Source organism: Melopsittacus undulatus, chromosome 7 (genome assembly GCF_012275295.1).
Source record: "Melopsittacus undulatus isolate bMelUnd1 chromosome 7, bMelUnd1.mat.Z, whole genome shotgun sequence".
Taxonomy (NCBI): domain Eukaryota; kingdom Metazoa; phylum Chordata; class Aves; order Psittaciformes; family Psittaculidae; genus Melopsittacus; species Melopsittacus undulatus.
The window spans coordinates 72557007-72568836 of NC_047533.1; the positions used below are offsets into that span (position 1 = coordinate 72557007).

Below are 11830 nucleotides of genomic sequence, written 5' to 3' on the forward strand. Positions count from 1 at the left end.
GGACACCAGAACTCTACCCAGTGCTCCAAGTGTGGGTCTCATGAGAGCAGAGTGGAGGAGCAGGATCACCTCCCTTGACCTGGTCATGCTGGTGGTGATACAGCCCAGGACACAGGGTGTTTCTGGGCTCAAGCCCATGCTGAAGCCAGCTCATGTTCTGACCCCCAGGCCCTTCTCCTCGGGCTGCTCTGAATCACTTCTCCCTGCAGCCTGTAGCTGTGCTTGGGATTGCCCTGACCCAGGGGCAGGAGCTGCACTCGGCTTTGCTGAACTTCAGGAGGTTGGTCACCTCTCCAGCATGTCCAGGTCCCTCTGGATGCCATCCCTTCCCTCCAGCACGCTGACTGCACCACACAGCTCGGTGTCGTCAGCAAACTTGCTGAGGGTGCTCGATCCCACTGTCTGTGTCACCGACAAAGATGTTGAACAGGGTCTGCCCCAACACCGACCCCTGAGAGACACCATTCCTCACTGGTCTCCAGTTGGACAGAGAGCCACTGACCGCAGCTCTCTGCGTGTAGTCATCCAGCCAATTCCTTGTCCACCGGGTGTCCATCCAGCAAATTCACGTCTCTCCCATTTAGAGACAAGGACGTCGTGTGGGAGGATGTTAAATGACATTTATTTGCTCCAGAGAGCACGAACGTGGCAGGAAGGGCCGGGGGCAGCTGCTCACTTGCGGGGGGAGGGCAGGCCCCGGAGGTGGTAGATCCAGGAGCCCCCAGGGCAGGAGACCACCAGCCTGCTGGTGACAGGAGCCGGGCCGCCCGCGAAGGAGACGGTGATGGTGGTGCTGCTCTTGGCGCGCAGCACCTCGGGGGCCCTGACGGTGAAGCCCGGGTGCTTCACTGCGTATTGGAACGCCGTGGCCTTCCGGAAGACGTTCCTGAAGGAGATGGAGGTGGTGCCGCCGGCTGGGATGAGGAAGGGGCCCTGGGCTTCAGGGGGCAGCGCAAGGCCGATGAGTGGGATGCAGTACTGCCCGCCCAATGCAGAGCTGAGCTGCAGCGTGGCCTTGGCTTCGCCCAGGTGGCAGGGCTCAAAGGTCACTTCCACGCTCAGGTCCGAGCCCCCAGCACTGGCAGGTGCCGCACTGATGGATTTTTGCCGTCTGGAAGTCGGCACAGTCGGTCTGTGCAGGGGAGACAAGAGACCATGGGGGGTGGGTCACAACAGCAGAGCCAGCACCTCGGGAAGAACACGATGGTCCCCTGGCCCTGGCCTGGCCCACCCACACCACACTCCTGGTGAGTGCCTGCGGGGAATGGGCACGAGAACTGTGCAAACGTGCCCAGCAGGGACAACCCTGCACCCAAGCCCCAAGACGCCTGACTGCCAGACCTGGGCTGCAAGGGGGAAGCAAGCCCAGGCACCGTGGCGCCTGCAGAAGCAGCTCCAACCAGGGCAGCAGACACGGGCCCGCAAGGGAGGACAGTGCAGCTGGTGACAAGCCCACACCAGTGGGAAGACCCCTGGGCTCACATGGCCACCCTGGCTCTGCCACGCCAAGCCAGAGGCACTTGGAGCCCTTGGTGGAGAGGGCTGGTGCTGGCCAGAGGAGCTGCCTCCCAGCCAGAGCCCCGGCAGCCGCGCTCACCTGTACGAGGTACTCGGTCTTCTGCTGGGCAAAATGCCGTATTTTGGTGGTGATGGTCTGACGGGAGCCCAGCCTGGTGCGGAAATACACGGGCTTCTCTGGCCTGCTCCAGGTGGCTTTCAGCTGCAGGGTGTAAAACAGAGAGCCCAAGTCGCTGCTCTGGAGCACCAGCTGCCCGCTGCTCTCACCCGTTTGCAGGGGCTGATACTCCAAGACAAGATCCGCCTGGGAGGAAGGAAGGAAAAAAGCCACTTTGTCAGGCAGAGGCAGGGAACACGTGTGCCTGACAAGGGGCAGCTGGTCCCTGCTGTGCTCGGGCAGTGCCAGAAGGCTGGGCTGCCTTCCCTGCTCTGACTCCCCTCTCTCGGGCACAGCCTTGCTCCTTCTGGGGGACGGTTCACTTAGGGACAGCTCCCAACAGCTCACAGCCCTCCAGCACGATGCCAGAAGCTTCCCACCATAAAAAGCCCCTGTGCTCCCCCAGGGCACACACCACTTCCTGTCAATCCAGGCTGCAGACAACCTGGCCATGGGCTGAGGCTTGTCCTGCAGCCACTCACAGCTGGAAGCACCACACTAAATGAGGGGCACGTGGCACAAGGACCTGCCACGTGAGGCCCACTTGCAGCGTGTTCCAGGGGGCAGCAGGGCAGGCTCCACCAGCACAGGATGATGCCCACTGGGGATATTCTCGCACACTGCTCCCTCTCTAGATCATCGGCAGGGAGCTGCCACCACGGAAGGAAGCCCCACATGGCTCCTTTCAGGCATCACCCTTCAAGAGCATCCCCTGCAGCCAGGAGCAGGGAGAGCAGAGGGAGCCGGAGGAGCTTTGCCCCTACCTTCGACTGTGCAGGGACAGTAAAGTGCTGGGGAACGCTGACGTCGGGCACTTTGCAGTTGATGTCAAACGTCACCGGGACAGGCAGAGGGTTGTCCACCTTGACGCTGGAGGACACTCTCTGCCGAACAGCGGTGCTCATTTGAACAGTGCCCATGGGTCCTGAAGCCACCACCTTGAAAGTCACCATGTGGAACAAGTACTCTCCGGTTGTCTCATTGAGGAAGGTCACCTAAATCAGACAGAAAGGGAAGGGCTGCTCATTCCACACATGAAAACAGACCCAAAACAGCCCACTGAGCTCAGCGCCCTGCTTCCAGGAATGGCTGTGAGCACCCACCGAGGAAGAGCACAAGACCACAGAAAGCACGTGCGGTATTTCATAGGACCTGTGCATGTGGAGGTATGAAGAGGCATGTAGCTTCTCGGTGAGCCAACAGCTCCTTGAAGGGCCCTGCAGACCAGTGTCCTCACTTACCTTTGCCCTGAAGACTCCTTCTTTGTAGGAGAGGAAGGTGAGCTGGTAGTCCTTCTTCGCAGAGCTTGGCACGTCCATGTAGGAACACCCCTGCAGCACAGAACTGCTTTCCAGGTTCTCTGGTTTGAGCATGTCAATAACCACCAGGAACCTGTGGGTGAGAAGGACACAGTGAAGGTCAACACGAAGGACTCCTGTAGGATACCCATCGTGTGGGGGTACAATACAGCCCCTCTCACCCTCAGTGCCTCAGGCACAGGGCACCAGCTCTCATCCCCCTTGGAGGAAAGCCCTCCAGGGTGCCTCTGCACAGGCAGAACGTGGGTATGGCCAGACACGGCCAAGGAGGGGGACAAGCTTTCAGGAAGGAGCTTCCAGGCACTTCCAGACTTCCTGGGCTGGACTCACCTCTGTGGTCTGTGCAGCCAGTTGGACACAGGGATGAGCTCCGTGTGGCACTTCCTGCATGGAACCTGCCGGGAAATGGCCCCTGAACACCTGGGGGCTTCAGCAGTTCCTTCCAGGTGGTAGCGTAAGCCTGTCCCGTCCGGCAGGGGGAAGAAGATGGAGCCCTACAGACAACGAATAGGACAAGTCGGCTCTGGAGCACCCCTGGCCAGCCCCATGCCTCAGGCTCTCACTGCAGCACCTTCCAGCATGCCCAGCTGGCAGAGCTCTGCCTGCAGCCCTGTCCCGTGCAGGAGGAGGCACCAGCATCACACCTGCTCAGAGCTGGTTGTGAGTGGGTACATGGCCCACAGCACATGGCACAGCTACAGGACACAGAGGCAGCATCTCTGGGCAAAGCAAGGAGACACGGGCCCTGCAGCAGAGCTGCTCTGCACATCCCAACACTCCCTTACTGGCCACACTCACCTGGGCACATCCCTGCCAGCCTGTGCTCATGCAGGGACAGCCCTGGGCAGGGGGTGCCCATCCCTGATGAGCTCCATTGCCTCAGTCCTGCTGGCCTTAGCCCCAACAGCACTGCCCAGACAGCAGCCTCTAAGCTGGCACAACAGGGGCCCACCAGCCATGGGCCATGGAAAGCTCATATCCATGATCATTCTGGGTGCCAGTGGATCCCAGACACCTGCCTCTGCCATCTCCTCTGCCTCCACAGCAGCTGAAAGCTGCAAGACTCCTCACGCAGGCTCTACATTAAAGACATGCTGAGCACATGCAACCCTAAGGGCACAGATCTGCTGAGCACCCTGGAGACGGAGACCAGAAATCTCTGACCTCATTTCTGGCCTACTGTAAGGTCAGCTGGAGCGGGACAAGGACCCGGCAGCTCCAGCACCCCAGAGCCCTTCTGAACTGACCCCTTGTGGCACAGAAACCATTGCAGAGGGGCCAGTCACCCCCATGTGCCCAGCCTGAGACCTGCAGGAAGGGCTCCTCCCACAGCTCCTGCATGACTGTCAAGAGATCTCTCTCGTTTCCCACTTGCCTGTTCACGGCCAGGAGGGCACTGAGAAACTGCAGGGCAGCTTTGCCCTTCTTGCTCCCTGCAAGCTGCACAAGGACAGGCACAAGTGGTTGTGCCCAGGGCTCGGAGAGCCTGTGCAGCCGTGCGCTGAGCGTGGGGGTCTCTGAGCCCCCTGGGCTGCCACAAGCAGCCACCAGGAGCTGCGCAGAACAAACTTCATTTCTTGGCCTTCAGAAAGCCTGGCTCTTTAGGTCAGCTGCTCCAACACGTTTGGTGTCAGGCCCGAGTTCCCATCTGCCCTTTGCCCGTGCCTGGCCCCCAGCCACCACAAAACCCAGCTTCCAACAGAGGGCACAGGACACCTTCAGCTTGGACAGGACCTCTGAAGGTCATCTCGGCCAACCTCCTGCCCAAAGCAGGGTGAGCTACAAGGGTCATGCCACGAGGGTCAGCACACACTGGCACAGCTCACATACCTGGTGCTTCTTGTTCTCAGAGCTCATGGTTAGGGGTCTGTAGGTGACCTGGTAGACCTTTTCTTTTTGCCTGGCCTCCAGATGGATAAATTCAGGCCCTTTCCAGTATTTCCCCTCAATGATGGGCTGCAGGGTCCAGGCCTCGCTGCTCGGGTTGGACAGGAGGATGGTCTGGCTCTGCCTCTCACGCACATTGCAGCTGAAAGTCAGCGTCTGTAACAGAGGAGCACAGAGGCTGCTGGGTCGTACCCACAACCCTTCCTACTCTTCTCACGCTGGCTCTGCACCAGGACCTGGAGCACAGGGAGCAGCTTTTCCTTGTCACATGCAAAAATTACGCTTTGGCCATAGCTTTGGAGTAAATCAAGCTGGTTGCTCTTGAAGAAGGGAGCAGAAACAAGCCTTTCGCATGCTGGGTGAAACGGGGAGTCCTGAAAGGAAACTCCTGTGCAAGGACAAGATCTGCAGCCACACAGCCCCTTCCTTCGTGGGCAGGAGGAAGAGGAGCTCCACGCTCTCTCTGGGAGCAAGAGCCAACAGCTCCCAGGCTGCCCCATCCCAGGGACTGGATGCAGATGCCTTGCCCCTTCCTACTGCTGAATGCCCTCCCCTGGCCCAGCAGGGGGGAGAAGTGTGGCTGCAGGTGCAGTGCTGGGATACATGGCATGGGTGCTGCAGTGCAGAGCCAGGACAGCTGAGCTGCTCACTGGAGGAGCAGCACCTTGAACAGGGGAGAAAGGCAATGACAGGGCTCAGGAATTCTGGCAATCCTGCCCAGCAGTTTCTCTCTGGGATACCCCAGCACCAGCGAGTCTGTGCTCACAAGTGTCCTTCAGTTCCTGCCCTGGGAGAGATGTGGTGCAGATGCTGGGGTCCAGGGGCCCATCCTGTCCCTGCTGCGTTACCTCTTTGGGGCCAGGGGCCTCCACGCAGGATCCTGCCAGCGTAAGCTGCAGCGCCTCACTGCCCTGGATGAAGCACCGCAGCCCCTCGTACTGGACAGCCTGGCTCAGCTTCGAGGGGCGGAAGGTCACAACCAAGGGGACATCCATCCCTGGGCTGATGTAACCCTTTGTGGGGCTGATGGAAAAGTCTGGCTTGAAGCTCTCCACGTCCCACATAAACCTTGCCGAGGAAAGCACAAGGACAGGAAAGAAGGATTAGCCACGGGGAGCTGTGAAGGCAGTGTAAGCCTCAGTGTGAGGCTCCAAGTCTCTTGTGGGCTTTCCCACCACATCTCAGGCCTGACGCTGAGCCACCTGGCAATAAGGCTTCAGGCTGGGCAGGACCTACTGCTTTACCTGACTCTCGTGTCGCCCGCGTTCCGCATGACGACGCGCCGGCACGTGTAGCTCTGCTGCACCACGGCTCCAAAGCTGAGCTGGTCCTGGTCCAGGCTCACGAGGCTGCCCTGGCAGGAGCCCCGCACCACACAGAGGGAGCGCACCAGCCCGCGGCACTCCAGCAGCACTTCCCCGCTGAACGGCTGCATGCGGCGCTTCGGGGAGAAGGTCACCTCCACTTTGCAGGTGTCTCCTCTGCCCTTCAGCTTTAGATCCTTGCTGGGCTTCAAGCACAGAACCTACCCGAAGAAACGAGTGGAGACTATTTCATCTGGCAAGCGAGCTGTGGAGCCTCCCTCACCACACTCAGGGAAGAGGCTTCCAATTCCTCTTCTGTCCCCACCAGCACTGCCCCAGTCCCACTCATTCCCTCCTAGGCATTCCTAGGGAATACCAAAGGTGTTTTCTACCATGTGTCCACCTGGTCACGGCGAGGTCAACTCTGTCTTCTAAAGCTTTCACATACATTCCAACAGAGCTGCAACTCTCCCTCTTTCAAGATTCACCTCCCTCACCTTTCCAGATCTAAAACACATGGCTGCATCCTGATGGATGTGTCTAAAACAGGCTAGAGGAATTGTGCTGCCTTCTCACTTCTGGCTCTCGGCGAGTCCTGGCACCCAGCTCAGCTGAAGCATTCGCACTGCAGGCATCTGCTGCCAGAGCAGTGCCAGCAGGGAGGACAGGGCAGGCACAGGCAGCCAGGGCAGCCCACACCTGAGTCATTACCTACTAGCTCCCACCCACAGCAGCTCAGCGCTCCCTGCAGGCACACCAAAGTGCTCTGCAGAGAAGGAACGGGCCTTACCCCAGCTTCCTGCAACTCTGGCACGGTGGACGTGACCCTCAGCTTAAAGGTGAGAGGGGCTGCACTCTTGTTGGCTACGGTGACCATCTTCTTCACCGTCTGTCCAATGCAGACGTTTCCCAGCTTCACCACCTTTCCTGGTGGATCCACAACGTCAACCTGAGGCAGTAGGGATTGATATCAAGCCAAAGGAAAGAAGGAGAAAAGGCTTTCTGCCACTCTAGTGGCAGAAACCCAAACCATGGGAGGCTGGGGAAGAGAGGAGGAAATGAGAAAACCCTGCCGGTTGCCACCTGGAGTTTTAGCCTTTAGATTTCATCTCACCTTCATTTTTATGCCCCTTCCTTGGGCCTCAGCATTCAGCTTCTCTCCCGGGGCACACGGAGGCAGCAACAAGCTGTTGGGGCTGTTGTCATCTTTTGGTGTCCGTAGGGGCTGTGCACAGAAGGAAGAGAAACCATAGGCAGGATGAGTTTCTTGACCTTCACCATGTGAGCAGGCTCCCCAGCCGAGCCATCCCCTCCCACATTCCTTCCCCCGAGGGGCAGGGATTATCCAAGTCCCTCTGCAGCCTGCCAGCAGAGCTGGCTAACCCTGGAAGGCCACCAGGCTTTGCCCTGCGCACTGCCCCCGTCTCCCTGCACAAGCCTGGCCATGCTGGAGCGCTGGGAATCTACAGAGTGTGCACAGACCTTCCCCCTCACCTGCTCCTCAGCAAGGTGCTGCTGCTCAAACTGCACTGAGTAAACCTCACAGGGCTTCTTCACCACCACTGTCCCCTCTTCCCATGGCTCTGGGGCAGCAGTGGTCCCAGCTCCAGCTCTGCGGGGATGGACTCCAGCCGTGGCTCCAGACCACGTCCCAGGACCGGCACCTGCAGGCGTTGGCTGCTCTGGCAAATCTGGATCTGCAGCTCGCCCCGGTAGCACTTCTGCAAAGAAGCAGCACAGAAAGCTCCTCCGTGAAGCCCCAGCTGACAGCACCTCCAAGTCAACAATCGCCCAGGGTCAGGGGTCTTGTCAGCACCTCCAAGCTGAACCCAAAACAGGTATTTACTTAGAGCAGGGGCTACAGCATCTGCATGGCTCTCAGGAACTGCAGCGAGTCCTGCTCTGGAGCATAACTGGACAGTTGGCTCCCAGGTGGATCTAAAATGGGCTCTCAGAGGTTTTCACCTGGGCATGGGGGAGCGCAACGCTCATGAGAAAGGTCTGCTTCCTCAGACACAGTCCTGGCACTGCAGCACCAGGCAAACATCAGCTGTGTGCAAGAGGCACCTGAGCTCTCACTGGACACAAATAAGGATCATCTTCTCTGCTCAGTGCTTGCCTCTGGTCAAAGCCAGACACGAGACGCTGAAATCTCCACGAGCAATTGAGATCCCTGGGACTGTCCCCAGGCATGAAAGCACTTGTGTCCATCCTGTCACACGCTACCAGTTTCCAAGTCACGGTGGCCACATGCAAACTGCCTTTGGGAATGCTCCATCATTTAAGCTGACTCCCGAACTGCGTGGGAACGTGCAGGGGAAAACTGAGGCGCAGGAAGCTCCACGTGGAGGCAGAGCTCATCCCCCGCTCCCTGGGCTGGCCTCCCCTTACCACACTGCCCTGCCAGACATCCTGGCATGACACCCACCAATCTCACCTCTTCCGTGGGTGAAAAACGGACTTGGACGTGGCACTGCTGTCCTGGAGCGAGGCTTCCAGCTGAGGGCAGCACCTCAAAGCCACAGGGCACAGACTTCATCTCCTCCAGCAGCTTCTGGTGCTCGCTCCCTGGCAGATGTTTGTCCACCTGCGCACAGAAACCAGTGGCATGAGGTCTCCTTGGTCTGTGAGGACAGACCCTCAGTTCCTGCAGTGCTCCGAGATGCTGGCACGGTGCAGGAAGCACCTTCATCCCACCCAGACGTGGCCACCACTGCCTAGAACTGGAGGGCAAACATGCTGGCAGGGCAGGCAGATGGGGAGGCAGTGTCCTCAGAGGAGGAGGAATGGGTGAAGACAGCAGAGAAGTGAAGCATCAGCTAGTGAACAGGCCCAGGTGAACCAGCCTTGCTCTGTACCCTCAAAAGCTTCCTCAAGCGAGCTGCAGCCCAAGTGCTCAGGCAGCCAGAGGGGCACAAAAGGCAGGAAAGTCAAAGAGAACCCAACCGAGAAGTTGTGTGTTACACGTTGTCTGTGCTTTACCTCCTCAACAGGATCAGTCATGCTGATGGACCATTTACAGGGGACCTGGAACGTGTTGTGGAGCTGGATGGTTTCTTCCTGGCACTGCCCACACTGGACAGCAGAGAACTCCAGCCTGTCCCTGGACACGCAGAGGGACGGCTCAGCCACCATGGCACGGAGGCGGACCTGGAATGTGGGGCCTCCTCTGACCTAGAGAAGGACAGAGCATCCAGTTGAGAGCCCACCCGATACTCACTGCTGTGCCCAACCTGCTGCCTGCCCCAGAAGCTGGAGTACCTTGATGGGCAGGAGCACATCCACTTTTCCCAGGGGCACGTTGGCACTTTGTGGGTCGAAGCACACTTCAAATGTCTTGCTCTCACAGGAGGGCAGGTGCTTCACACACTCCAGGCACACGCTGAAGCCTGAACACAGCAAAATAAAGCAGCTGAGATATGCAAGCAACAGGAAATGGCTCAGAAGCACGGTAAGGCCACAGGGGTGTCCTGGCTGGCAGCTCTCTGAAAGACCCCTTTGCATCTCCAGAGAAGCTGCTCTTCTCCCTCTGGCACTGCCCAAAGCAAAAGGACTTTCACAACCAGAATCCAGGGGTTACATAGTAAAAGGAAATCACATTGCTTGAGGAACTCCAGCAATTCCTTCATCAGGCATCTCAGGGAAGGATGCATAGACCTCTCAAAGGAGAATTGCCACCTAAGATACCAAATGCTGGGGTGTTCCCTGACAGCGGCTTAGAAGAGACGACTGGCCACCCCGCAGAGACAGCAGTCACCATGTGCTGGAGCTGCAGCCTTACCTCAAGGCCTCTTTGGAAGCCTGTTTCCATAGAGCAGAGGATCCCACAGGCCGGTTAATAAAGGCTGAGCAGAAGTGCTCTGGCACTATGAACTCTAAACAAAGCACTTCTGAACCACAGAGGGTCCATCTGTTTGCAACATAAACCCTCAGAGTGCACAAAGAAACTGGGATGATGCTCACGGGAGCCAAGAGCAGAAGATGCTGAGAGGCGATCAAGGTGATCAGCCCTTCTGGCCCCTGCAATCAGATTTTAGGGCAGCCACAGGCAGAGCAGGTCTCTGGGCACTGCTCGCCAGAAGTCAGGCTCTTGAACAGGGCACCCAGCATGGGGGTACTAAGGAGGAAAAAGCTGTCCAAGGAAGTACTCAAATCTCCCCATGTCCAATGGCTTCAGCTGATGTGTCAGAGATAGCTCCTTCAAGCCCCTGTGAAGCCTCTCCACCATGGGTTACCTGTGTTATACAGGACATATCCATCGACACGGAAAGATGCAGGGAAGTGCCCAGTGTTGGTGATCTTCACCATGTGTGTGTGGATGTCACCAGGAACAACATAGCCAAGGTCCAGGATGTATTCGGGCAGCTCAGCTCTGAAAGGAGGAGTAAGGACACTCTTGTAAACCCCAGCATGGCGTGGGCTGGAGAAGCAAATGGAGTGGATAATTCTGTATTCACTGCTCTGAAAGCTCAAGCCAAGCCCAGGAAACCCAAGGTCTGAGCACCCAGTAATAACACTTGGCTAAGTCATGGGGAGTGCAGGGCTTAGGATTTATCAGCCACCAATGGGATCTTCGAGTGACTTTAAAGTGGGTACTGGACACAGTTCCTATGCTGCAAAAAGCCATTGCGGGAGAAGTCCACTGCATCTCCACTGGTCTCAATCAAACTGCTAAGCTGGTGTCCAGCCCAAGCCTGAAACTGCTTCAGGACCTTGTCATAGCATTTCCTTGCAGAGGCCTTTGCAGACAATCCCACTTGGAAAAGTGCATAAGGGATCTGGACCATTCCCTGCTCTTCCTGCATAGTGGGGTCTGTTTCTTGGCACAAAGATGCCAGCTTTGAGATGCCCCTTTCAGAGCTGGTCAGCAGGGGTGGTGCCTGTGCTGTCTGCAAGGGCTTGCTCGTCTGCACCCCTCAGCTCTGAGAACAGAACCCAGCAACTGTGGGGAGGGGAGCACCTCCAGAGATCAGGGGAGCACTGTGCAAGCGAGGACACCGACCTGCCCACAGGGAAGCACATCATAGCTCTCAGCATCAGGCCCCTTCTGAAGTCCGCAGCTGTTCCCAGCTCTGAGACACAAGGAGCTCTCAGGAGCAGGCCTGCACTGCTGGCTGTTACCCTCGGGGCCCCTGCACACAGGCTACAGGACTCCCTACTAACTTGAGAAGCCTCCGATGTACACGCTGGTGAAGGCAGTGTCCTCTGGGGGACGGGAGCTGAGAGCTTTCTGCTGCTCCACGGCATGTTCCTCCATCAGCATCTCCTCCATCTGCATCTGCAGCTGAGCATCCCACTGAGGAAAGTAAAGACAGGGGCTGCTTAGCAAAGCTCCCTTCCCAAGGCACAAGCTTGTCTCAGGTGGAGGATCCCACCCTGCTCTTGTTGAGAGAGGCGATGGAGTCATTCTGTCTCCACTGCTCAGTGTCTGGGACACTTCCTGCTCTCTCAGGCAGGATCATAGCTCCAAAGAAATGAACTCCAGTGTCTCTCCCTGCCCAGTTATCAAAGCTGATCTGGACAGATGGACAGACAAGCCAGAAACCTTCCAAAGCTCCAAGTATGTCCCTGCCCCCAGTTAGTGCCAAAGCAGCTTGGACAAAAGCTCTCCTGGAAAGGGAACCATGAGAGAGCTGGAGCCTCTC

At 57.9% G+C, this 11830-nt stretch overlaps 2 protein-coding genes across 2 annotated transcripts; both read right to left on the reverse strand.

Moving 5' to 3' along the window:
• Positions 1-672: 672 nt before the first annotated feature.
• Positions 673-5010, reverse strand: LOC117436437 (hydrocephalus-inducing protein-like). Its single transcript, XM_034064491.1, has 7 exons — positions 4825-5010; positions 3325-3488; positions 2917-3067; positions 2440-2670; positions 1598-1822; positions 1095-1132; positions 673-886 (listed from the first exon to the last, which is right to left on the reverse strand). Exons 1-7 carry the CDS (start codon positions 4849-4851, stop codon positions 673-675), a joined length of 1050 nt encoding a protein of 349 aa, XP_033920382.1. The 5' UTR covers positions 4852-5010.
• Positions 5011-5656: 646 nt separating this feature from the next.
• Positions 5657-7705, reverse strand: LOC117436438 (hydrocephalus-inducing protein homolog). The gene is made up of 6 exons (XM_034064492.1): positions 7680-7705; positions 7300-7410; positions 6976-7134; positions 6126-6406; positions 5730-5949; positions 5657-5668 (listed from the first exon to the last, which is right to left on the reverse strand). The coding sequence occupies exons 2-6, from the start codon at positions 7303-7305 to the stop codon at positions 5657-5659; spliced, it is 678 nt and encodes a 225-aa protein (XP_033920383.1). The 5' UTR covers positions 7306-7410; positions 7680-7705.
• Between the last annotated feature and the right edge of the window lie 4125 nt (positions 7706-11830).

Excerpts from the sequence above, each read along its gene's own strand:
- LOC117436437 (XM_034064491.1), bottom strand. The coding sequence starts at position 4,851 with ATGAGCTCTGAGAACAAGAAGCACCAG. Across the intron at positions 3,068-3,324 it reads TGGCTGCACAGACCACAGAG|GTTCCTGGTGGTTATTGACA; the intron begins GTGAGTCCAGCC and ends TCTCACCCACAG. Across the intron at positions 887-1,094 it reads CAGACGGCAAAAATCCATCA|GAACGTCTTCCGGAAGGCCA; the intron begins GTGCGGCACCTG and ends CATCTCCTTCAG.
- LOC117436438 (XM_034064492.1), bottom strand. Across the intron at positions 6,407-6,975 it reads CAGAGTTGCAGGAAGCTGGG|GTTCTGTGCTTGAAGCCCAG; the intron begins GTAAGGCCCGTT and ends TTCTTCGGGTAG. Across the intron at positions 5,950-6,125 it reads GCGGGCGACACGAGAGTCAG|GTTTATGTGGGACGTGGAGA; the intron begins GTAAAGCAGTAG and ends TTCCTCGGCAAG.